We start from the raw sequence: 22,520 nt of genomic DNA, 5'->3' as shown, positions 1-22,520 counted from the left end.
GAGACAGGCACAGACACATAGACAGAGACGCACGCCCACAGAGACAGACACATAGGCAGAGACGCACGCCCACAGAGACAGGCACAGACACATAGACAGAGACGCACGCCCATAGAGACAGGCACAGACACATAGACAGAGACGCACGCAGAGACAGACACATAGGCAGAGACGCACGCCCACAGAGACGCACGCCCACAGAGACAGGCACAGACACATAGGCAGAGATGCACGCCCACAGAGACAGGCAGAGACGCACGCCCACAGAGACAGGCACAGACCACAGCCCACAGAGACAGGCACAGACACATAGGCAGAGACGCACGCCCACAGAGACAGGCACAGACACACAGGCAGAGAGCCCACAGAGACAGGCACAGACACATAGGCAGAGATGCACGCCCACAGAGACAGGCACATACACACACTTTCAGGTAAGAATATCTCAGTGGATGGAGTTTTCTGCAGTCAATTAGTGTTTGTGAAGTAGTCACCTCAGTCCCATTGGGGCTGTACAGGACCAGAGTCATGGAGTCAAACTTGAAGTCTACTTTGAGTATGTTCTTCAGCTTAGTGCTCTTCTGGGTCTCGACCACTGCAGCAGTTACCACTATGTTGCCTACAGACAGGGTTCAACATGATTATCAATATCACAATCATCCAAATATTAAGACTCACACACACATTCAACCCAACTGTTCTCACCGCTGGTGGAGATAGTACCAGTACCTCCTGTGCCCTGCGAGCCCTTGGTAGTGTCAGTGTCGGAGTGATCCACTGTAGACGGAGGAGGACGAGGGGAAGCAGCGTCTGACGTCTCTGACATGTTCTCACCCAGAGTCCTCAACACCACAGTCATGTCATCCTGACTCAGGATCAGCTAGTAAGACAAAAACACACACACACATCCACCCCGTTACACAAATGTATCAACAACCATCATTTCATATGAACATTTCTTGTTCATTGAGAGTTGGCTTTAACTAACACAGACACACACACTGACACATACACACATACAGACACACACTCACATTCATAGGTTTGAGGTGGGCAGTGATCTTTATGTCAGGGATGCTGTGGTACCAGGAGGCTGACAGGTTCCTCTGGATGGACAGGTCCAGGTTGACCGGCTTCAGAACCTGGATCTCCCCCTGAAATCTCCCCTTCTCAAAGGTGGTTCTGCACAATCAAACACAACAAACAAACGGCTTTACAGGTTCTGATTTTCTGCACATCCAGGTCCATCGACCAGATATACAAAAGTAACTGAAACACCTAGAAACCTGTCTATTGTCAAGAAACACCTCACATCCCTGTGAACAAATGAAGTCATCCGTTCACTTTAAACAACTGCGAATCCATGAGGTTTAATTCTGGTTCCGTATACAGAATTGGCTGACTACTGGTGTGCTTTACTAGCAACCCTGTTCTGTCTCACCTGTACATCTTCAGGTCACTGAGGACCACGGTCATGGTGTCGATGATGGGAGGGATCTTGACATGCGCCTGGGAGTCGACCAAGGCGAAGCAGTTCTTGACCGTGACCATACCGAGGTCAGCCACAGTGACGTTGGTGGAGGAGGATGACTGCGGCAGGAAGACAAGAGGAGCTTTGAAGTCTACATCCAGAGAGATGCGCACGCTGCGCTCAGCCAGCTCCATCACCCCTGTGGCTGCCTTCTCCGCTGCCTGCACCGTCACCTCAGCCAGGGCCTCCTTGGCCGCCTGGAAATTGTTGATGAAAGCCTGGGGGAGAGGGAGGTGAATGAGGAGGAAGAGAAGGGGTGGGACAAAGAGCAGTCGCGTTACAGAGTTCTCATCGATGGTCATATGATGTAGGACAATCCAGAACCGAAAAAGTGCACCGAATGTGATTACGGTAGGCTTGGTAAGTTCTTGTGCATTTTGGTACCGGTACTATAAGTAAGGCCATGGTTTTCGACACCCTGGAAAAGTTTTGTTGGCAGCTGAATTTTTGAAACACATAAAAGGATAGGTGATAGTTAAGTGGAGTTAAGAGAGATGGTGTCTCTTACCAGGATGGAGGAGATAAACTTGTTGAGGAAGATGACCTGGATGCAGCCCACCGTCAGGGTGATGCTGGTGTCCACTTTACCCATGTCTAGATAGGCATCGCCCTCAGTGGCGTCCGTGTGGTTCACCATGCGGAAAGCAAACACCTCCTTATCAGCTATGGACACACACTAGGATGCAGGCCGTACAAATATAGCAGCAGAAAGCAAAAACAACAATCATAATTTCTTGTGAATGTGGCCCCTTGACTGGGAAAATAACATCGCTAAAGTAAAACAAATGGCAAAGATTAGATGATGTTTGTTCAAATGGCAAAGATTAGGTGATGTTTGTTCAAATGGCAAAGATTAGGTGATGTTTGTTCAAATGGCAAAGATTAGGTGATGTTTGTTCAAATGGCAAAGATTAGGTGATGTTTGTTCAAATGGCAAAGATTAGGTGATGTTTGTTCAAATGGCAAAGATTAGATTTGGCGTTATTTCAAATTTTGATATGTCAACTTTTCATTTGATCCTTTTTGGATACTGGAGGCCATGAGTGAGCCTTGTGAGTATGGTAGTCAATAACTGCTGGGTCGTGTTCATTAAGGAACGCAAAGGAAAACATTGAGCCAAAGTTACCTGCTTGTACAGTGCCTCCTTATCACAGTCCAGGATGACTATGTTCTTCAGGTTGGCCAGAACCTCCACCGCCTTTCTCCTCATCAGCACCTCCGACACCAGGCCTAGAACATAGAACAAAGAGGCAGAACACTGAGGAGCAGGTCTAGGTCTATAACAAGTCTAAAACAAGGCAACAGTAAACATGTCGTCCCCCACAAATAACGAATGATGCAAGCTTGTTCAAAGTTTGGAACTTCAGTTGATTACTATAGCGCCCCCTTTGGCCAATCAGTGTAATTTTGTAAATGCCATATCTCTGCACTTCATTCACCAAAGTTTTGTCAAAATCAGGCCAGCGGTGTCTGACATATCACGTGATTAACTAACATACATACTAGCGGACGGCGACAGATCCATAGTCCCCCCCCAATTTCATGGTGGGGCACCACAAAGGTGTGTTCATATCAGTTCCAGAGCCAATAGGAAAAGATCATCCGTGGCCTGAGTATTTCTTAATGTTTACCACAAGGTAGCACTAGCATCATTATAATGTGTGTGCGTGAGTGTCCTGTCCATACAACTAATCACACAAACACATAATTGTATGCAATATCATAATTCAGGCACGCAGCTGTTGTGGATGTGTGTCGCGGAAGGAGACTTGTGTAGCGGACGGTGACTTGTGTAGCGGACGGTGACTTGTGTAGCGGACGGTGACTTGTGTTGCAGACGCGTATTGCGGACGATGACTTGTGTTGCGGACGGTGACTTGTGTAGCGGACGGTGACTTGTGTAGCGGACGGTGACTTGTGTAGCGGACGGTGACTTGTGTAGCGGACGGTGACTTGTGTTGCAGACATGTGTTGCAGACGATGACTTGTGTTGCGGACGTGTGTTGCGGATGGTGACTTGTGTTGCAGACGTGTGTTGTGGATGGTGACTTGTGTAAGCGGACGTGTGTTGCGGACGGTGACTTGTGTTGCGGACGTGTGTTGCGGACGATGACTTGTGTTGCGGACGGTGACTTGTGTTGAGGACGATGACTTGTGTTGCAGATGGTGACTTGTGTTGCAGATGTGTGTTGCGGACAGTGACTTGTGTTGCAGACGTGTGTTGCGGACAGTGACTTGTGTTGCAGACGTGTGTTGCGGACGATGACTTGTGTTGCGGACGTGTGTTGCGGACGATGACTTGTGTCGCGGACGTGTGTTGCGGACGGTGACTTGTGTTGCAGACGTGTGTTGCGGACAGTGACTTGTGTTGCGGACTGTGACTTGTGTTGCGGACGGTGACTTGTGTTGCGGACGTGTGTTGCGGACGGTGACTTGTGTTGCGGACAGTGACTTGTGTTGCAGACGTGTGTTGCGGACGATGACTTGTGTTGCGGACGTGTGTTGCGGACGATGACTTGTGTCGCGGACGTGTGTTGCGGACGATGACTTGTGTCGCGGACGTGTGTTGCGGACGGTGACTTGTGTTGCAGACGTGTGTTGCGGACAGTGACTTGTGTTGCGGACGTGTGTTGCGGACTGTGACTTGTGTTGCGGACGGTGACTTGTGTTGCGGACGTGTGTTGCGGACGGTGACTTGTGTTGCGGACGGTGACTTGTGTTGCGGACGTGTGTTGCGGACGGTGACGTGTGTTGCGGACGGTGATTTGTGTTGCGGACGGTGATTTGTGTTGCGGACGGTGATTTGTGTTGCGGACGGTGATTTGTGTTGCGGACGGTGACTTGTGTTGCGGACGTGTGTTGCGGACGTGTGTTGCGGACGGTGACTTGTGTTGCAGATGTGTGTTGCGGACAGTGACTTGTGTTGCAGACGTGTGTTGCTGACAGTGACTTGTGTTGCAGACGATGACTTGTGTTGCGGACGTGTGTTGCGGACGATGACTTGTGTTGCGGACGTGTGTTGCGGACGATGACTTGTGTCGCGGACATGTGTTGCGGACGGTGACTTGTGTTGCAGACGTGTGTTGCGGACAGTGACTTGTGTTGCGGACGTGTGTTGCGGACTGTGACTTGTGTTGCGGACGGTGACTTGTGTTGCGGACGGTGACTTGTGTTGCGGACGTGTGTTGCGGACGGTGACTTGTGTTGCGGACGGTGACTTGTGTTGCGGACGTGTGTTGCGGACGGTGACGTGTGTTGCGGACGGTGATTTGTGTTGCGGACGGTGACTTGTGTTGCGGACGTGTGTGGACGTGTGTTGCGGACGGTGACTTGTGTTGCAGACGTGTGTTGCGGACGGTGACTTGTGTTGCAGACGTGTGTTGCGGACGGTGACTTGTGTTGCGGACGGTGACTTGTGTTGCGGACGGTGACTTGTGTTGCGGACGTGTGTTGCGGACGGTGACTTGTGTTGCGGACGTGTGTTGCGGACGGTGACTTGTGTTGCGGACGTGTGTTGCGGACGGTGACTTGTGTTGCGGACGTGTGTTGCGGACGGTGACTTGTGTTGCGGACGTGTGTTGCGGACGGTGACTTGTGTTGCGGACGGTGACTTGTGTTGCGGACGGTGACTTGTGTTGCGGACGGTGACTTGTGTTGCGGACGTGTGTTGCGGACGATGACTTGTGTTGCGGACAGTGACTTGTGTTGCGGACGTGTGTTGCGGACGGTGACTTGTGTTGCGGACGGTGACTTGTGTTGCAGACGGTGACTTGTGTTACCCTCAATGCAGATCTCTGCTATCATGTGGCTATGGCCTCGGATGAAAACCTTCAGACAGTTGAGATCAGCTCTGATGTGCAAATTCACCACGTCCTCAAACTTTGACTTCTTAGAAGCTGAGGAGAGTGGGGTAGAGAGACATTGATGAAAGAGTAGTTCCTTTGTCCAAACGTAAAAGACGCTTTGATGAGAAGATGATTTTGTTTGCATCACAATACATCAAACGTCAAGTGGTCCATACAATGGCAGAGAATTTACATTTGGTTTAGCTAGCTACGGATTAGAAGGAGAATACATGGAGGACATGGGTCTACTCAATATCTCTACATGCAACAAATATACAGGAGGTATATTACCTAACCAAATTCTCTTCCACTTTCGACTAACTTTGATTCATAAAATAAATTCTAATACATTTCAACAGTGGAAAAGTCTTAGTTCCAGTAACCGGAATGGATTCCATGAAACTGATAATTACATGTTCTTTTTGCCACGGCCGATTCCTCCTTCTCTCCGTCCTCCCCCTCTCCCTCTCCCTCGTCCACCTCTGCGATTGTGGGAAGCTCCTCCTTGCTAGGCACCGCCTCCTTGGTCGGGGGGAGGAGGCTGTTCAGGAAGTTCATGGCGTTGAGCAAAGCCTCCGTGTGCAGGTGTACATCCAGAGATGAGAAGTTCACCTGAGACAGATTTCACACACACACCACCGTCACAATGAACACAACTGAGCAGAGTACTGAGCTCAAATCAACATCATGTTGAAGTTCCAAATGTGGGTTAACACAGTTGTATTGTAAGATCTTACCTTTACTGATTGTTCAGTGTTCTTGTACTGAGACTTGAATTCTGGCCCGTTCTTATCAGCCTGAAAGAGACATTGAAGATTTTAGAACTGCTCTACTGTTAATCTACATTGGATGAAGAATGCATGAAACAGTGTTGTGTGTGTGTGTGTGTACACCTTAGTGTACTCCAATGTGAGGAGGTCCTCCTCTGTGTTGTCTAGAGTGGTGATCAGGTGCACTTTCTTCTCCTCTGAATCTGGACAAGTATATCAAACCAGAAAATCCTATCACACCAAAACCACACAGAGAAGTCTGCAGACATGCCACACAACCGCCAACGAGGAAGCAGCATATCAGGTTATTTCATAATGATCTAGACAATAGTTTCTTCGCATTCCAAACGCAGCAAGGTGCACAGAGCTGTCTTGCTAATGTTCCAAAAATGCAATCGAGGGAAAAACACCATTCAAAAAACACACCAGATGCAAGCGATTTCATGTGACATATGTTAAAAGCGTGGAAAGAGGGGTGATGTAAAGATGCAACAACTCCAATAGGTTGCTATCAAACATAACTAGATTACTACCTTTGAATGTGGTGGACAACGGAATAAAGTTCATTTGAAAAACAAATAGGACAGGAGAGAAATGCTGGTTTCAATGGCATAAACAGGCACATTCAAGTGTGGCTACCTTTTCTGGCGTCTCCCCTAATGTCAGAGCTGGTGTGGAGAAGGCTGTAGCGAAGGCGCATAAGACCCAGATTTATACATTTACATATTTATGTAAATCTATGCTAATTATATTAAAACTATTATTTGAATATTGAAATGTTTAAGATACATTTTCGATAGTGAATTTCTGGATCAGTTAGTTGACAGGCCTACCTTTAAGGGACAATGATTCCCACCCACCCCCTCACCTACCCATATACTCTGAGCACTCTAGGCAGATCTCGCGTAGAAAGGTGTTAGATGTCATGTCGAAGGTGCGAATCTTTAGCTCGGTGCCGAGACGCTCGACATCCAGGTGTAACACTGTGACCTCCTGGCCTCTAGACAGACGACACAGCTGAACAGACAGCTAGACAGCAGAATGAGGGAGTTCAAGTACACACATATACACACACAGCTTTATTAGCAATTAGAGTGAAAACATTTAAATGAAGTGTTTAAGGACTCTCTCACACACAGATGTATATTATGTTAAGCATACCTTGTTGATCTCAAACGTCATGAGGAACTCTGTCATGTTCTTCTTGGGGTCTTTCTTGACCAGACCTCTCCTCTTGACCGAGTCGGAGCGTTGCAGGGGGCTGGGCATGTTATCGGGGAAGAACGGACTGTCGCCTATAGGAGAGCTGGGAGCATCGTAGAACAGGTCCTCCTCTGAGCCTGCACACACACACACACTTAAATGATAATGCCACACTAACGTCTGTCATGATCACAGTTGTGTGTATGCGTTAAGTACAAAGATCCATTTGTAATGGGCTGTATGGGCTGTATGTGTGCGTGCATGTCTCTCACCTGATTCCCATATGAGGGAGTTGCGCAGTTCAGCCATGGTTGGTTGCCTGGGGGTTAACTGAGGGGTGTACGACTGCTTTGGAGCCTGCGGAAGAAAAATAAGCAGAAATTAGACACGAACACACACACAACCCAATAGAAATCTATTTACACACAAAACAACAACCAACATTACAGTCAACCCACAGACAGGCAGAGAGGGAGAGTCAACCCACAGACAGGCAGAGGGAGAGTCAACCCATAGACAGGCAGAGAGGGAGAGTCAACCCACAGACAGGCAGAGCGAGAGAGAGAGTCAACCCACAGACAGGCAGAGCGAGAGAGAGAGTCAACCCACAGACAGGCAGAGCGAGAGAGAGAGAGAGAGAGAGAGAGAGAGAGAGAGAGAGAGAGAGAGAGAGAGAGAGAGAGAGAGAGAGAGAGAGAGTCAACCCACAGACAGGCAGAGAGAGAGAGAGGGAGAGTCAACCCACAGACAGGCAGAGAGAAAGAGAGTCAACCCACAGACAGGTAGAGAGAGTGAGTCAACCCACAGACCAACAGGCAGAGAGAGTCAACCCACAGACCGACAGAGTCAACCCACAGACTGACAGTCAACCCACAGACAGACAGAGAAAGTCAACCCACAGACAGACAGAGAAAGTCAACCCACAGACAGGCAGAGAAAGTCAACCCAAAGACAGGCAGAGAGACTCCCAGTAGTTAGTACCTTAGGTGTAGAGTGTGTGTTGGTGCTGCGCGGGGCCGGCCTGCTCTCCGGCAGCGGGATGCTGTTAATCAGCTCCAGCACGGCCCGCACCTTATCATCAGAGATCCTCAGAGACAAGAGAGGCATCTCCCCGAAGATCTTAAACCTGACACACACGCACACACACACTTTATTCATATCATTCATCTGACCAGCTTTTTGACAAACACAATTATAGATAGTGGTAGTCCAAAAACGTCGCATCGCACCCACCCCTCTCTCTCCACCCCAGAACCAACCCACCCCTCTCTCTCCACCCCAGAACCAACCCACCGCTCTCTCTGCACCCCAGAACCCACCCACCCCTCTCTCTCTACCCCAGAACCAACCCACCCCTCTCTCTCCACCCCAGAACCAAACCACCCCTCTCTCTCCACCCCAGAACCAACCCACCCCTCTCTCTCTCTACCCCAGAACCCACCCACCCCTCTCTCTCTACCCCAGAACCCACCCACCCCTCTCTCTCCACCCCAGAACCCACCCACCCCTCACTCTCCACCCCACCCACCCCTCACTCTCCACCCCTGAACCCACCCACCCCTCTCTCTCCACCCCAGAACCAACCCACCCCTCTCTCTCCACCACAGAACCAACCCACCCTCTCTCTCCACCACAGAACCAACCCACCCCTCTCTCTCCATCCAAGAACCCACCCACCCTCCCACCCCCTCTCTCCACTCCAGAAACTACCCACCCCTCTCTCCATCCCAGAACCAACCCACCCCTCTCTCTCCACCCCAGAACCAACTCACCCCTCTTTCTCCACCCCAGAACCAACCCACCCTCTCTCTCCACCCCAGAACCAACCAACCCTTTCTCTCCACCCCAGAACCAACCCACCCTCTCTCTCCACCCCAGAACCAACCCACCCCTCTCTCTCCATCCCAGAACCCACCCACCCACCCACCAACCCCCCCCCTCTCTACCCCGGAACCCACCCACCCACCAACCCTCCTCCTCCACCCCTCTCTCTACCCCAGAACCCACCCCTCTCCCCTCCCTCTTACTTGGGCATGCGTGAGTCTGTGACCACCATGGCTCTGCTGAACACCACCTTGACATCAACAGGCTCCAGGATGTGGAGGGCCGATTGCTTCAGCTTACGGGCTTTCCTCCAGTCCCCGTCTAATACACAACACAACAACCACTGTTAAGCCTAATTTAACTATATTCTACCTAAGTATGCAACGCAAGAACGCAATAAGCTACAGAAAACGACTTCCCTGCACAGTTGTCACATGACACATTTTGGGCAGATAATTGTATGCGTGTGTGTGTACCTGGTTTGCTGTAGAGGAACTGTAGGCTGCTGAGCTTGATGTTGAAGCTGTCGTAGGCTTGGGACATGATGTCCTGTATAGTCCTTCTCCCTACAGAGAGCTGGGGTAGCCCCTTTCTGCTCAGACTAGACACCTGATAACACAATGGCATAGAACAGGGATTTTCAAACTTTTCTTCCCAGGCAATAAAGCCCTTTTCGTCTGCTACCTCAGAGTCGGATGAACAGCTAGTATGCCAAATGTTCCTGTAGACTTCCAGTTATTGTGCTAACGCTAGTTAGCATTGGCTCGTGAAACTCCCTCTAACTTCCTTCATACTGGACATAGAGACATTCAAATGGTTTCCATGACGGTATTCTGTTGCAGCTAGCGATATTCATAAACTAATGATTTTTCACGTACAAAAATACCCAAAATAGTTTTTCAAAAAAAGCTAAAATGTATGGACCCCAGTTTGATAAAAACCCTGTCATAGCACACCTGGATGAGGTCCTGTTTATTACGCAGGGTTCGGCTGCCCGGGGCTAGTAAACTAAACAGTCAGGCAAGTTGAGTCTGCTCAGTGGTTGCCTTATTGGGCAAGCAAAATTTAGCAACATGACAGGATCAATCACAGTTCGCAAATTTTCCGTACATCGTCTCTCACTCACTTAAGTCAGATCGTACCGCTGTCTCTACACAAACGTGTGTGCTGTGTCAATTGAAGTGACCTACCTTGAAGTGACCCAGGTCCAATAGCATGAGGTTCTGAGTGGAGTCGTAGAAGCCGGTTTGGGGCACGATCACGTAGGAGGCCATGAGGTTGATGTTCAGATCCAGAACCTTCTGGGTCTCAATCACGTACATCAGCCCTGCAGACAACAATATATAATGGACGGCATACTTCAACACGTTCTTACATAATATAGGATATGATAGGGGAGGGAGGGGTGTCTGTCAATAGGAAATAAGAAGTATGGATTGGAGATTGAGGTCAATGAGGCGGATATCCTGGCTGATTAATCATAGGTTTACCTCACCAACCTCCATGTCCATAGAAAATAAATGAATAGATCATATTTGGGCCTGCAGCATATGTAAACAAATCCAATTTTATTTGTCACATACACATGGTTAGCAGATGTTAGTGCGAGTGTAGCGAAATGCTTGTGCTTCTAGTTCCGACAATGCAGTAATAACCAACAAGTAATCTAGCTAACATCAGTGCTGTGTTTCAGCCCAGGAAAGTGAGTGTGGCCTGTCAGTCAGAGCTAGAGGCGGGGCTCTGACCTGTGGAGGTGCGGTCTCGGAATTGTTCCAGCTTCATGAGAGTGGCGTTGGTCAGCTCGTCTAGCTGGAGGTCATCAGGCGGCAAGAAGAACGCAGACATGCTGTTCACCGTCACCTGCCGGAGGGAGACACAGGTACCCATGTTGTTACACATGCAAACACACTCATTTTGTTCTAACAACTCCACACCCTGATTGAACCGAGGAACAACTGATATAGTCATGTAAACACACACACACACACACACACACACACACACACACACACACACACACACACACACACACACACACACACACACACACACACACACACACACACACACACACACACACACACACACACACACACACACACACACACACACACACTAACAGAGTCATAGATGATCTCCAGAGGCTGGGACTCGACGTGGAGCCGCTGGTCAGCACTCTCATCCAGAGGGTTGGTCTCAAACAGGATGTCAAGCAGGGGGGTCCCTGTTACCGTGGCAGCCTTCCTCGACGACAGCAGGGTGGGCGCCGGCCGATTATTTGCCAGTCCTTTCACCTCAAACAGACTAAGCTGGGCCGACAGCCTGAGGGCAACAACAACAACACCAGCAGCATCAGAACCAAGGGCAGAGAGTGGAGGGAGCAGTGGAAGAGAGAGAAGTCTGGAGAGCGAGAAAGGGGGAGAGAGAAGTCTGGAGAGCGAGAAAGGGGGAGAGAGAAGTCTGGAGAGCCAGAAAGGGGGAGAGAGAAAAAGGGGTGATAGATGAGGGAAAAGCAAAGGGGGAGAAAGAGAGAGATACCGACAAACGGAGCATTGCAAAATAGTGTCGTCAGCTGTTCTCAAGTTTGCTCTTGGACTATGGCGCGACAACAAAAACCTGGCAACAATATCCCATTGATAAAGCACTACAACAGGGAAGGAGGGTAAGTATTTAAACACAGGGTCTGTTCACAAGTGTATAGAGTTACCGATTATAAATAGATTTTGTAGAACAGATATGATATACTGTCATGTAAATTTTGACATCATGTCAGCTCTTCATTTCTGTGTGCAACGTTCTGAACGTTTCCCCTCACCGAACAACACCCCAGAGTGTGTACTGTGCATACTTAATGGCTTGTGCTCCGGGCCTCTGGGTCAGCATGGATTTCAGGTCTTCAACTGTGACCTTGAGGATTTCATTCTGATCCTTGTTGTTTTTCATTGAGAAAGACATCCTCTTCATGTGAAAATGTATCTTAATGTCCTCAAACTGCAAAAACAAAATGAGAGAGGGACAAGAGAGATTGTGAATAGTGTCCTGGGTTATCTTTCTATATCCAGGGATTGCTGTACTGCACTATGATGTGTAGGAAATATACAGTAGCCACTCACGTTCTTTGGCAGGTTGTGATTGACAGCTACCTCACTGTAGCCAATGGCAGTGTAGAGTTTGGCCTTCTCGGCAGGAGTCATAAGCTCACCAAAAGCTGAGGAGAATAAAGATTTGTATTTTTATATTGTCCATAAAATGTGTCTAGCTTCACAAAAACAAACATTAACACATCATCCTCATCAGGAGCGCCTTATCATCAAGATAATTTCAAATCAACTTTACAAGAGGGAAGAAAATGCTAAATGCAATTCCAGGTGCGCAATTAAATTCAAGTCAAAGATATAACTGGTCCAAAACCATTATTATCATCATCATCATCATGAGCACCTTGTTATCAACATGATTCAATACTTGATAATTCATAGGGTGGGAAAGGACAGGGTTAAAGGGAAATGTCAAACATTTGATAATTCATAGGGTGGGACAGGACAGGGTTAAAGGGAAATGTCAAACATTTGATCATTCATAGGGTGGGACAGGACAGGGTTAAAGGGAAATGTCAAACATTTGATCATTCATAGGGTGGGACAGGACAGGGTTAAAGGGAAATGTCAAACATTTGATCATTCATAGGGTGGGACAGGACAGGGTTAAAGGGAAATGTCAAACATTTGATCATAAATAGGGTGGGACAGGACAGGGTTAAAGGGAAATGTCAAACATTTGATCATTCATAGGGTGGGACAGGACAGGGTTAAAGGGAAATGTCAAACATTTTTTACTTCATATTCATCATCTTTAGCACCACCGCGACATCAACATGTGAAAATGACACATTTCTATGTTTTGAAGTAAAAAGATAAGTGTTTACAATGACATCATCAACCACTTAGTAGACAATTAATAGGCAATGCCTGCTCATAATTGGTTAAAATCACCCAATGTGCCCTGATGATGTCATTTTGAAACCAGCTGAATGACACATAGTAAACCAGCTGAATGATTGGCACGTTGGCCTTATGAGAAAAGAGGCAAGGCGACCTGTAGAAGAGTAAGCATTGGTGCCCTGGTAGCCTACTCGTCTGATCTCATTTATTGCTGATATGTCTGTCTGAATCCAAGGACACTCTCCTCTCACGGTGCCCATGCATCACTTTGCAAAGTAACAACTTTGATTTGCTGCCAACTTCTCCCAATAAAATAAATAAACGCATGTGCCGATGCGGTCTTCCAACCGTGCTCCACCTGTGTCAAGAGGATTCTGTGGAAAGGAGCGACAGCCTCCTGGACAATGGACGGTTTTTATTTCACCTTTATTTAACCAGGTAGGCAAGTTGAGAACACGTTCTCATTTACAATTGCGACCTGGCCAAGATAAATTAAAGCAGTTCGACACATACAACGACACAGAGTTACACATGGAGTAAAACAAACACAGCAATAATACAGTAGAAAAATATTTCTATATACAATGTGAGCAAATTAGGGGAGATAAGGGAGGTAAAGGCAACAAAAAAGAAAAAGACCATGGTGGCAAAGTAAATACAATATAGCAAGTAAAACACTGGAATGGTAGATTTGCAGTGGATGAATGTGCAAAGTAGAAATAGAAATAATGGGGTGCAAAGGAGCTAAATGAATAAATAAATACAGTAGGGGGAGAGTTAGTTGTTTGGGTTATATTATAGATGGGCTATGTGCAGGTGCAGTAATCTGTGAGCTGCTCTGACAGCTGGAGCTTAAAGCCAGTGAGGGAGATAAGTGTTTCCAGTTTCAGATATTTTTGTAGTTCGTTCCAGTCATTGGTAGCGGAGAACTGGAAGGAGCGGCGGCCAAAGGATTGGTTTTGGGGGTGACTAGCGAGATATACCTGCTGGAGCACGTGCTACAGGTGGGTGCTGCTATGGTGACCAGCGAGCTGAGATAAGGGGGGACTTTACCTAGCAGGGTCTTGTAGATGACCTGGAGCCAGTGGGTTTGGCCAGCCAACGAGAGAGTAGAGGTCGCAGTGGTGGCTTTGGTGACAAAACAGATGGCATTGTGATAGACTGCATCCAATTTATTGAGTAGGGTATTGGAGGCTATTTTGTAAATTACATCGCAGAGGTCAAAGATCGGTAGGATAGTCAGTTTTACGAGGGTATGTTTGGCAGCATGAGTGAAGGATGCTTTGTTTGCGAAATAGGAAGCCAATTCTAGATTTAACTTTCGATTAGAGATGTTTGATGTGAGTCTGGAAGGAGAGTTTACAGTCTAACCAGACACCTAGGTATCTGTAGTTGTCCACATATTCTAAGTCAGAACCGTCCAGAGTAGTGATGTTGGAAAGGCGGGCAGGTGCAGGCAGCGATCGGTTGAAGAGCATGCATTTGGTTTTACTTGCATTTAAGAGCAGTTGGAGGCCACTGAAGGAGAGTTGTATTTCATTGAAGCTCGCCTGGAGGTTAGTTAACACGGTGTCCAAAGAAGGGCCAGAAGTATACAGAATGGTGTTGTCTGCGTAGAGGTGGATCAGAGACTCACCAGCAGCAAGAGCGACATCATTGATGTATACAAAGAAGAGAGTCGTTCCAGGAATTGAACCCTGTGGCACCCCCATAGAGACTGCCAAAGGCCCGGACAACAGGCCCTCCGATTTGACACACTGAACTCTATCAGAGAAGTAGTTGGTGAACCAGGCGAGGCAATCATTTGAGAAACCAAGGCTAAAGGACTCGGCCGAGGAACAACATGCACAGTGGATTGACAGGAATTCTCCACCTCAATATCAGTATGGGGTCTTTTCAAGTGCCTTGTTTCGCCATTGTCAATTTTTGTAGCTAGGTTTGTACTTGGTAGGCCTACAATGCCATTTAGCTAGCCACTGCCTACTTCAAGCTTGCAAGCCAAAAAGATTGCAGCTGTGGCAGGATGCTGGCACTAACAGACATTCTGCCTTTATTTATTAGTCAAAGTGAGACCCTGTATCAAAAGTGAAATGTCTCAATTAATAAGAATGTATGTACAAAATGGAGCATGGTGATTGGGTATGTTGGCAGTCTCACCTCCGGTCTTGACCTCCTTGGACTTGGCGCCGTCATCTCCTGACCAGCCGGACCACATCCAGCCCACCCAGCCCTGAGATTCCTCCTCCACCTTCACCCCCGGACGAAAGATACGCAGACCCGCCTTGCTCGCCTGGAACAACCAACCATTGCTGGTCACAGTCTACACATAACGCCTCAGCCATAACCACTAGCTGGAACCACTGTTAGTTAGACTGTGACCACGTGTTGCACTGGTGGTTACGCTATGGCAGTGTGACTAAGTAGGGTTATTTCAGTCATGCTTTACTGCCATTTTGAACAAATTAGTTATTTGATGGACAGACAGGCTAAACACATTACAGTAGATGCAGAGAAGAGAGGTAGTTAGCTAGGAATAATTCAACAGATAGCTCAATCCGTACCTCCATCTCAGCTTGCTGCCTGGCCAGCGTGATGTTAAAAATATCCAGAGTCCGCTCAGTCTCCTGGGCACATGGAGGGAAAGATGGATCCATTAAAACAGTTCCCGGACCGTTATGGGAATCGATCAATTATTACTTCATCAATTACTTAACGTCCATCAATCAATGCAGCAGAGTAGAGAAAAGGACTGGGGTTGCAACTCTGAAAGCGAGGGAGGAGTAGGCCTTTCTCAATCTCCACCACACCTGGGTTCAAAGAGCATTTTGTTTTCTTTTAAATACATTGAGTGCCTGATTGAGTCAGCCCGAAGTGCCAGATGGGCAAGGCTTGAACTTTGGGGAGTATTCCATTGGTCAAATTACAGCCAGGCAAGCTCAAGTTTTGGAAACAAAACAAATACTATTTGAATGCAGGTCTGGGTTCCTCTCTTTAGGGAACGCAACGGAAAATGTTTCAAAACCTTTTGCAATAGAACATTTTAATGTGTGCTTCTTTTTGGACAAGTCCAGGTCGTCCCTTCCCATTTGTCAGTTTTCCTCCATTTGGTGCCTAATGAACATGACCCTGATCTCCACAAACCTCCACTTCCCTGAGCAGCTTCTCAGTGGGCTTCTTGTTGGTGATCTTGGACTTGTAGAGCGCTCTGTAACACTTGACTGTCTGCCGGTGGCGGTGGATGTGCTGCCACGACCACATGTGCAGCCGTGGCTTCACGTCCACCTCCATGATGCCCATAATCACATACTGCCACCTAGATGAAAACACAAGCAGAGTGACAGTCACAATGGGCCTAGTCTGTGACATCACTGTAACTCAATTGATTGGAAAAATGTGTCTAATAATCTTATACTGGGTGGCATGCAACATGACACAATTATCATTCACTGCCTAAACATTAACAATAACCACAATTGTCATCAATACATCAAGAGAAAAGGGTTTAAGTATTTTTTTGTATAAGAAACAAAAAAGAGTGAGTGTTGACCATATGTAGGCGTTGGTGTGCACGTGGAATTGTGGCCGGTATTTCCTGTACGGCAGGTTGCGTGACATCATATCCACCGAGCCCAGGAGCTCCAGAATGCTGATATACTGCAGAGAGGGAAAGGGTCAGAGTTCAGGGGTTGACGAAGAAGACAGAGAGGGAAATAATAAACCCGATTTTATATTGGTAAAAATACTATAACATTTCAAATAGACAGGATAGCAAAATTGTGGAAATTGCATGTATCAGTGTCCTTCACTGTGGTTAAATAATAGCCACCCTCCTTATTATGCACATAGTTGAAGTCACAATGCAGATTCTAATGAGTTTTACAGTATTTTTGGGGGCAAATGTGCTCTTTTGCTCAAAGAAAATTGTAGCCCTTTCTCGCCCTCTCTTTCATGGCCTCTCTCCCATCTCACCTGTGACCTGTTCAGCTCCACGGCCACCTCTCTCAGGTTGACTACCAAGTCTACCTTGGGTGAAGAGAAGTTTACGTCTGACCGGGGGTTCATGCTCAGCTTCGCATTGGCCGTTATCGGACGAAAAACTGCCAGCATTGAACAGGGAAATTAGGTTAATAAGGATATGATACCGAATTAAACAACAATTCAACAGTGGGTTTAAATAATGAGAAAAAGTATTCAATTACAATACACTCAAATGACTGATTTGATTCCCTGTATCAGGTGGATGGCAACATGAATACCAAGACTGATCCAGATGATGAATGATGTCACACCCCTGTATCGACTAGGCAACACTCACTGAAATCGTGTTTCATGGGGGTGGAACTGTAGATATCCATGCTGTTCTGGAGGCATCGCTGTGGAAACGACAGACAGGAAGAGACACTTAATTAGACATCATAGATAGACATCACTCTCACTTAAGAGACTCACCGCTCAGCAACGGTGCTGAATGATGACACGGTCACTCACCAGGGCCTCGTCTGGCATGTGATTGGAGTACAGCATTGAGTTCACGTTCCAGTAGGCAAAGAGATTGTCCAACTGGACAAGCTGAGGAGGAAAAAGCACAACAGAAAACAGCTTAGAATGCTGTTGACAGTATAATAGTGTCATAATGTATGTAAAACTCATCTACAGAATAACCATTGCTGTAAAGAATACTCTACCTTGAAAAACAGCTTGGCTTTCTCATTCAGAAGACAAGGTTTCCAGTTCTCATCTGCGGTCTGTGGGGTAACACAGTTTTGGGGTTGAGAAGTTACGTGATACTGTTTTGGCATCAGACCACAAATAGACCATAACTCTGACCACAACCATAACAAAACCAAAGCATGGATTGCTGTCATACCTTGTCCATAGACTGCTTACAGGGTAAGGAAACCAATATCACATTTTGTCATTTGGGTGAACTATCCCTTTAACCACGGCAACATCACATATCTCACATCCAGACGTTAACTAAATCGAACCGCTGCAATTTAGATTGTACATCATCCACAATGAAGGACAGATTTCATGAGAAGGCGACACACACATTACCTGAAGGCTGAGGTTCTGTAGAGACATTCCAAATGATAATGGGCATTTGGGATTGGTGACCTGAGAAAGAGAAGAGAGAAAGAGATGAGAGGAGAAAGAAACTTACAGTAATGCAACACAGTAGTAATATACATTGTTCTAGTACTGTAGATCTAGTGTAGTACTATTGTAGTACACTAGGCAGAATACTCACGTTATCCTCATAGCGGATGTGGATGTTGGAGATCTTCACCTGAAGGTTCTTGATCACCTGTGTCACCAGTTTCTCCACAAAGGTGTCTTGTTTCTCAAGTGCGGGGTTTTCTGTGACACCAATGAACATGATATAAGAACACATGCATTAAAGTCACAGTCCTGAGTCTGTGTTTTAACCCAAAGGCAGCCCCGCCAAGGGGTGCATCAGGGGAAATGTAAACACTGACTGACAGTCTGAGATGCATATGACAGTTTTAAACATTTTGAAGCTATACATAACTTACAAAGACTCAAAATGTATAATATTGTAACTAACTGCCAAAAACAGACAGACACATGAACTCTGACCTTGTTCCGCTGCTTTCTGTTTGGTCTCTTCGATCCTCTGCAGCTCCCTCTGACGAGCCTCCTGAAGCTGTTTCTCCTCCTTCTCTGCATCATACTTTATACCTGAATCATGCAAAGACATAGGCTACCCATTAACAAAAGCAAAGACACATGCACACACACACACACTACCGCTAGGATTAATGCATATCGGTGATACGGTCAGGTTCTCACTGGCTGTGGGCACGATGAGCAGGTAAACCCCATCCAGTGTAGCTTCCACTGACTGGGTGTACAGATTCTTCCATGGAATCTTCAGCTCCAAACGTTCTGACAGAACCACACACACAAACACACACACACAGCAGAGGGAGAGAGCAAATAGAAAGAGGTTGAAGAGTGAGAAAGAGGGAGTAGGAGGGAGGCACTATTGTAAATGTCATAGGGTTACGGTAGGTGTTGGGTTGAGAATCATCGTACAAATCTTACCTATATGTCCGGCTCTTACTTTAAAAGGAATGTCAAGTTGACTCTGAAACAAGAACAAAAATATTCAGCACAATATTATGTCAATGTACCTACATAATTAACAACTGATACGTTTAGCAGTAGGCCTAGCCATTCATGTAAAACCTACCAAGGCATTTTCCTTTATTTCAAGATTTCTGAGCACAGCATCACCTAGGGGGAAAAAAGCATATTGGTTTAAAAAGACTCAAGAAGCACTGTTACATGAATATACAGCACTAATAGATACATAGTACCATGAGGTTGGAAACATATAGGGCTGAGCCTAAGCTGACAAATAACTTCACAATACAAATATTGGCAAGCGGCACCTTGTGTTATCATGTGCTCTGTCTGTTGGCAAGGTGTCAGGCTTTGGACTTACAACTCCAAGTATCATATCTTTCTGGTTGTGCAACTTTTAGGTGCAATGACTGCAACCAAATGCTTCCTGTAGTTGTTGATCAGTCTCTCACATCGCAGTGGAGGAATTTTGGCCCACTCTTCATGCAGAAATGCAACATTTGTGGGTTTTCAAGCATGAACTGCTCATTTCAAGTCCTGCCACATCATCTCAATTGGGATTAGGCCATTCCAAAATTGACTAGGCCATTCCAAAATTGACTGGGCCATTCCAAAATTGACTAGGCCATTCCAAAATTGACTGGGCCATTCCAAAATGTCAAATGTTTTGCTTTTTAGCCATTTTCATGTTGACTTGATTGTGTGTTTTGGATCATTGTCTTGCTGCATGACCCAGCTGTGCTTCAGCTTCAGCTCACAGACGGATGATCTGACATTCTCCTGTAGAATTCTCTGATATGCTTGACCGTTGGTATGAGGCTCTTACTGTGGAATGCTTTGTTTGGTTTTCGCCAGGCATAATGGGACCCATGATGTGATGTACAAAAAGTTGAAGTTTCAAGTTTGCCAAGTTTGCCAAAAACATCTGGAAGCACCTGGATGATTATCAAGACTCTTGGAAGAATGTTCTATGGACAGATGATTCAAAAGTATAACTTTTTGGATGACATGCCTGGAAAACCAAAAGCTTCCACGGTAAGAACCTTATACCATCATGGTGGTAGTGTGATGCTTTGGGGATGCTTTGCTGCCTTAGGACCTGGACCACTTGCCTTAAAAGAAGGAACCATGAATTCTGCTCTGTTCAGATAATTCTACATGAGAATGTCAGGCCATCCGTTGAAGCACAGCTGAAGCAGAGCTGGGTCATGCAGCAAGACAATGATCCAAAACACACAATCAAGTCTACATAAAAATGGCTTAAAAGCAACAAATTTGACATTTTGGAATGGCCTAGTCAAAGTCCAGATCTAATCCCAGTTGATATGTTGTGGCAGGACTTGAAATGCGCAGTTCATGCATGAAAACCCACAAATGTCACTGAGTTAAAGCAGTCCTGCATGGAAGAGTGGGCCAAAATTCCTCCACAGCGACAATAGAGACTGACCAACAACTACAGGAAGTGTTTGGTTGGAGTCATTGCAGCTAAAGGTGGCACCGGTTATTGAGTGTAAGTGGGCAATACATTTTTTACAGAGCATCATTGGGTGTTGCATAACTTTGTTTATTAAATAAATTAAATAAGTATGTAATTGTTGTGTTACTTGTTCACTCAGATAATATTAGGTTTTGGTTGAAGAGCCGATAAAAATCAATATAAAAAATATGCAAAATTGGCCACGTGTCAAATGTTTGCAGACGGGAGAAGTATGATATTGAATAATCTGTGAATGGAAAATGTTGCAACTGTGGTGGGGATCACACTCCGAACTGCCTTGAGTGCCCTGTTAGGGTGAATGAGGTCGAGGTGTCAAAGATCAGGGCTGCGTAACGATTCTCCTATGTAGAGGCCTGTGAAGAGAGTTGAAGGGGAAAGAGGCAACAGTGTTGAAGATATAGTGGTGGATGCATTGAAACCAGTTGCTTGTGTTTGAAGTCAATCAAGTGATCTGGATACACTCACTGTGAAAGTGGATTTTGTGTCATTTATAGCCACAGTCACTAAGAAGTCCAAGAAGCTGGATATCATATCTGCAGCCGAGAAGTTTTTGGGGCTCCAAGACAGAAGCAGTACAAGGACTATGGTCCTATGAAATGTCCAGCCCTTACAGGAGGCTTCTGAGCCTGTATTGGGACCTGATTAGAATGAGGTTTTTACAGAAAAGCAGGTAGATAAAAAAAAAATGTTTAGTTTGTCTATTTATTTTTACTCGAATGTTTTCCTTTTTGGGATCCTTATTATCCACCCGCACAGTAAGTGGCGGAATGCACTTCTAATTGTTGCGAACGCCATTATACCATAGAAGAAGACAAATAATAAGAAACGGGCGTGACCACACTTGGACTCCAGCCAAACAAAAAAACGTTGGCTTTTTGGGGGTAGGGCTTGCGAGCAAACCTGTGAAGATGGCTACCTGGGCTAGTTGACTGATGTAGGCTAGCAAACGTAGCTACCTAGTTAGCAAATAAAACCCCATAATAGCTAGCCAGTTGCCAACAAAACCTTAACAAGCCAGCATAGTAGCAGTACTTTCCCTCAGCAAACCAGCCATGTATTACTCTGGGAAACACTATTTTCACGGCACTTCGATACTCGTAACGTTACCGAAGTGACTTTTTCGTAGCAGGTTAGGAAATGGACCAGGGCTATCCAAAATCACTTCGTATTTAAGTGCCGTGAAAATAGTGTGCCCGTTGTCTTGCAAACCATAACACTTAATCGTCAAAGTAACGTTACCTCCCCAAATCCCGAGCTTGAGTTGTGAGGTGTCAAGGTTCACAACGTAGTCCCCCAGAAACCTGTTTAGGACATCTACCACCACGCTTTCGAAGACCATGTTGCTGTGTCGTTCACCTCTCCGTCACCATGTTAAGTTGTTTACATTAAGTTTCTCTTGACTAGCTAGCTACCTGTCGCACCTAGTCCAGTTGCTCAAGCATTTGGTTGCGTCAGTGGAGTAGTGGTGGGGAGTCGATTCCAAAATAATCGATTCCTTGCCAGTCGACTCCCATTTCTAGTTGTCAAGCTTCGATTCCAAATGAATAGACTCCTAAAGTTCAGTATTTTTGCAACGGAGGAAACTATTTGGCGTCGCCTACTTCGAGAACAAACTCTCGCATCTTTCACAGCTATGGGGGTGCAATACACAGCGAAGAAAGAGAGGGAGAGACGGCAGAGGCACAGCCAGGCATAGACATGTCGACCACCAGGCAGAAAGTCAGAACCGTGCATCGGTAATCAAAATATATAACGTTGGCTATCGCAATGGTGTATTTTAAAATGGAAGAGCAGGCG

General features: G+C 46.4%; 1 protein-coding gene across 4 annotated transcripts in view; it reads right to left on the bottom strand.

Annotated features, from left to right (window-relative positions):
• The window catches only part of LOC124034535 (vacuolar protein sorting-associated protein 13A-like), a 68,029-nt gene extending 45,707 nt beyond the window's left edge, over nt 1-22,322 (bottom strand). The window contains exons 1-36 of one of the 4 annotated variants that reach the window (XM_046347858.1): nt 21,963-22,322; nt 19,332-19,375; nt 19,184-19,226; nt 18,929-19,024; nt 18,716-18,817; nt 18,366-18,475; nt 18,173-18,232; nt 17,800-17,859; nt 17,603-17,683; nt 17,430-17,487; nt 17,084-17,211; nt 16,662-16,768; nt 16,256-16,427; nt 15,676-15,738; nt 15,272-15,404; nt 12,287-12,381; nt 12,022-12,164; nt 11,294-11,495; nt 10,919-11,033; nt 10,364-10,500; nt 9,650-9,782; nt 9,377-9,494; nt 8,331-8,475; nt 7,622-7,706; nt 7,308-7,486; nt 7,019-7,175; nt 6,270-6,349; nt 6,114-6,173; nt 5,790-5,988; nt 5,311-5,427; nt 2,658-2,761; nt 2,040-2,207; nt 1,442-1,749; nt 1,035-1,182; nt 706-880; nt 495-619 (exon numbers count right to left, since the gene is read on the bottom strand). In XM_046347858.1, the coding sequence (XP_046203814.1) occupies nt 495-619; nt 706-880; nt 1,035-1,182; nt 1,442-1,749; nt 2,040-2,207; nt 2,658-2,761; nt 5,311-5,427; nt 5,790-5,988; nt 6,114-6,173; nt 6,270-6,349; nt 7,019-7,175; nt 7,308-7,486; nt 7,622-7,706; nt 8,331-8,475; nt 9,377-9,494; nt 9,650-9,782; nt 10,364-10,500; nt 10,919-11,033; nt 11,294-11,495; nt 12,022-12,164; nt 12,287-12,381; nt 15,272-15,404; nt 15,676-15,738; nt 16,256-16,427; nt 16,662-16,768; nt 17,084-17,211; nt 17,430-17,487; nt 17,603-17,683; nt 17,800-17,859; nt 18,173-18,232; nt 18,366-18,475; nt 18,716-18,817; nt 18,929-19,024; nt 19,184-19,226; nt 19,332-19,375; nt 21,963-22,062 (4,350 nt within the window). In that variant the 5' untranslated portion in view covers nt 22,063-22,322. The remainder of the gene's footprint in view (nt 1-494; nt 620-705; nt 881-1,034; nt 1,183-1,441; nt 1,750-2,039; nt 2,208-2,657; nt 2,762-5,310; nt 5,428-5,789; nt 5,989-6,113; nt 6,174-6,269; nt 6,350-7,018; nt 7,176-7,307; nt 7,487-7,621; nt 7,707-8,330; nt 8,476-9,376; nt 9,495-9,649; nt 9,783-10,363; nt 10,501-10,918; nt 11,034-11,293; nt 11,496-12,021; nt 12,165-12,286; nt 12,382-15,271; nt 15,405-15,675; nt 15,739-16,255; nt 16,428-16,661; nt 16,769-17,083; nt 17,212-17,429; nt 17,488-17,602; nt 17,684-17,799; nt 17,860-18,172; nt 18,233-18,365; nt 18,476-18,715; nt 18,818-18,928; nt 19,025-19,183; nt 19,227-19,331; nt 19,376-21,962) is intronic. The other 3 variants (XM_046347860.1, XM_046347859.1, XM_046347861.1) reach the window with 3 other exon arrangements.
• Nucleotides 22,323-22,520: the final 198 nt, after the last annotated feature.

The sequence above is a fragment of the Oncorhynchus gorbuscha genome, linkage group LG04 (assembly GCF_021184085.1).
Source record: "Oncorhynchus gorbuscha isolate QuinsamMale2020 ecotype Even-year linkage group LG04, OgorEven_v1.0, whole genome shotgun sequence".
In the NCBI taxonomy this organism is placed as follows: domain Eukaryota; kingdom Metazoa; phylum Chordata; class Actinopteri; order Salmoniformes; family Salmonidae; genus Oncorhynchus; species Oncorhynchus gorbuscha.
The sequence above is the reverse complement of the archived record's forward strand: the minus strand, read 5'-3'. Positions and strand labels throughout refer to the sequence as shown.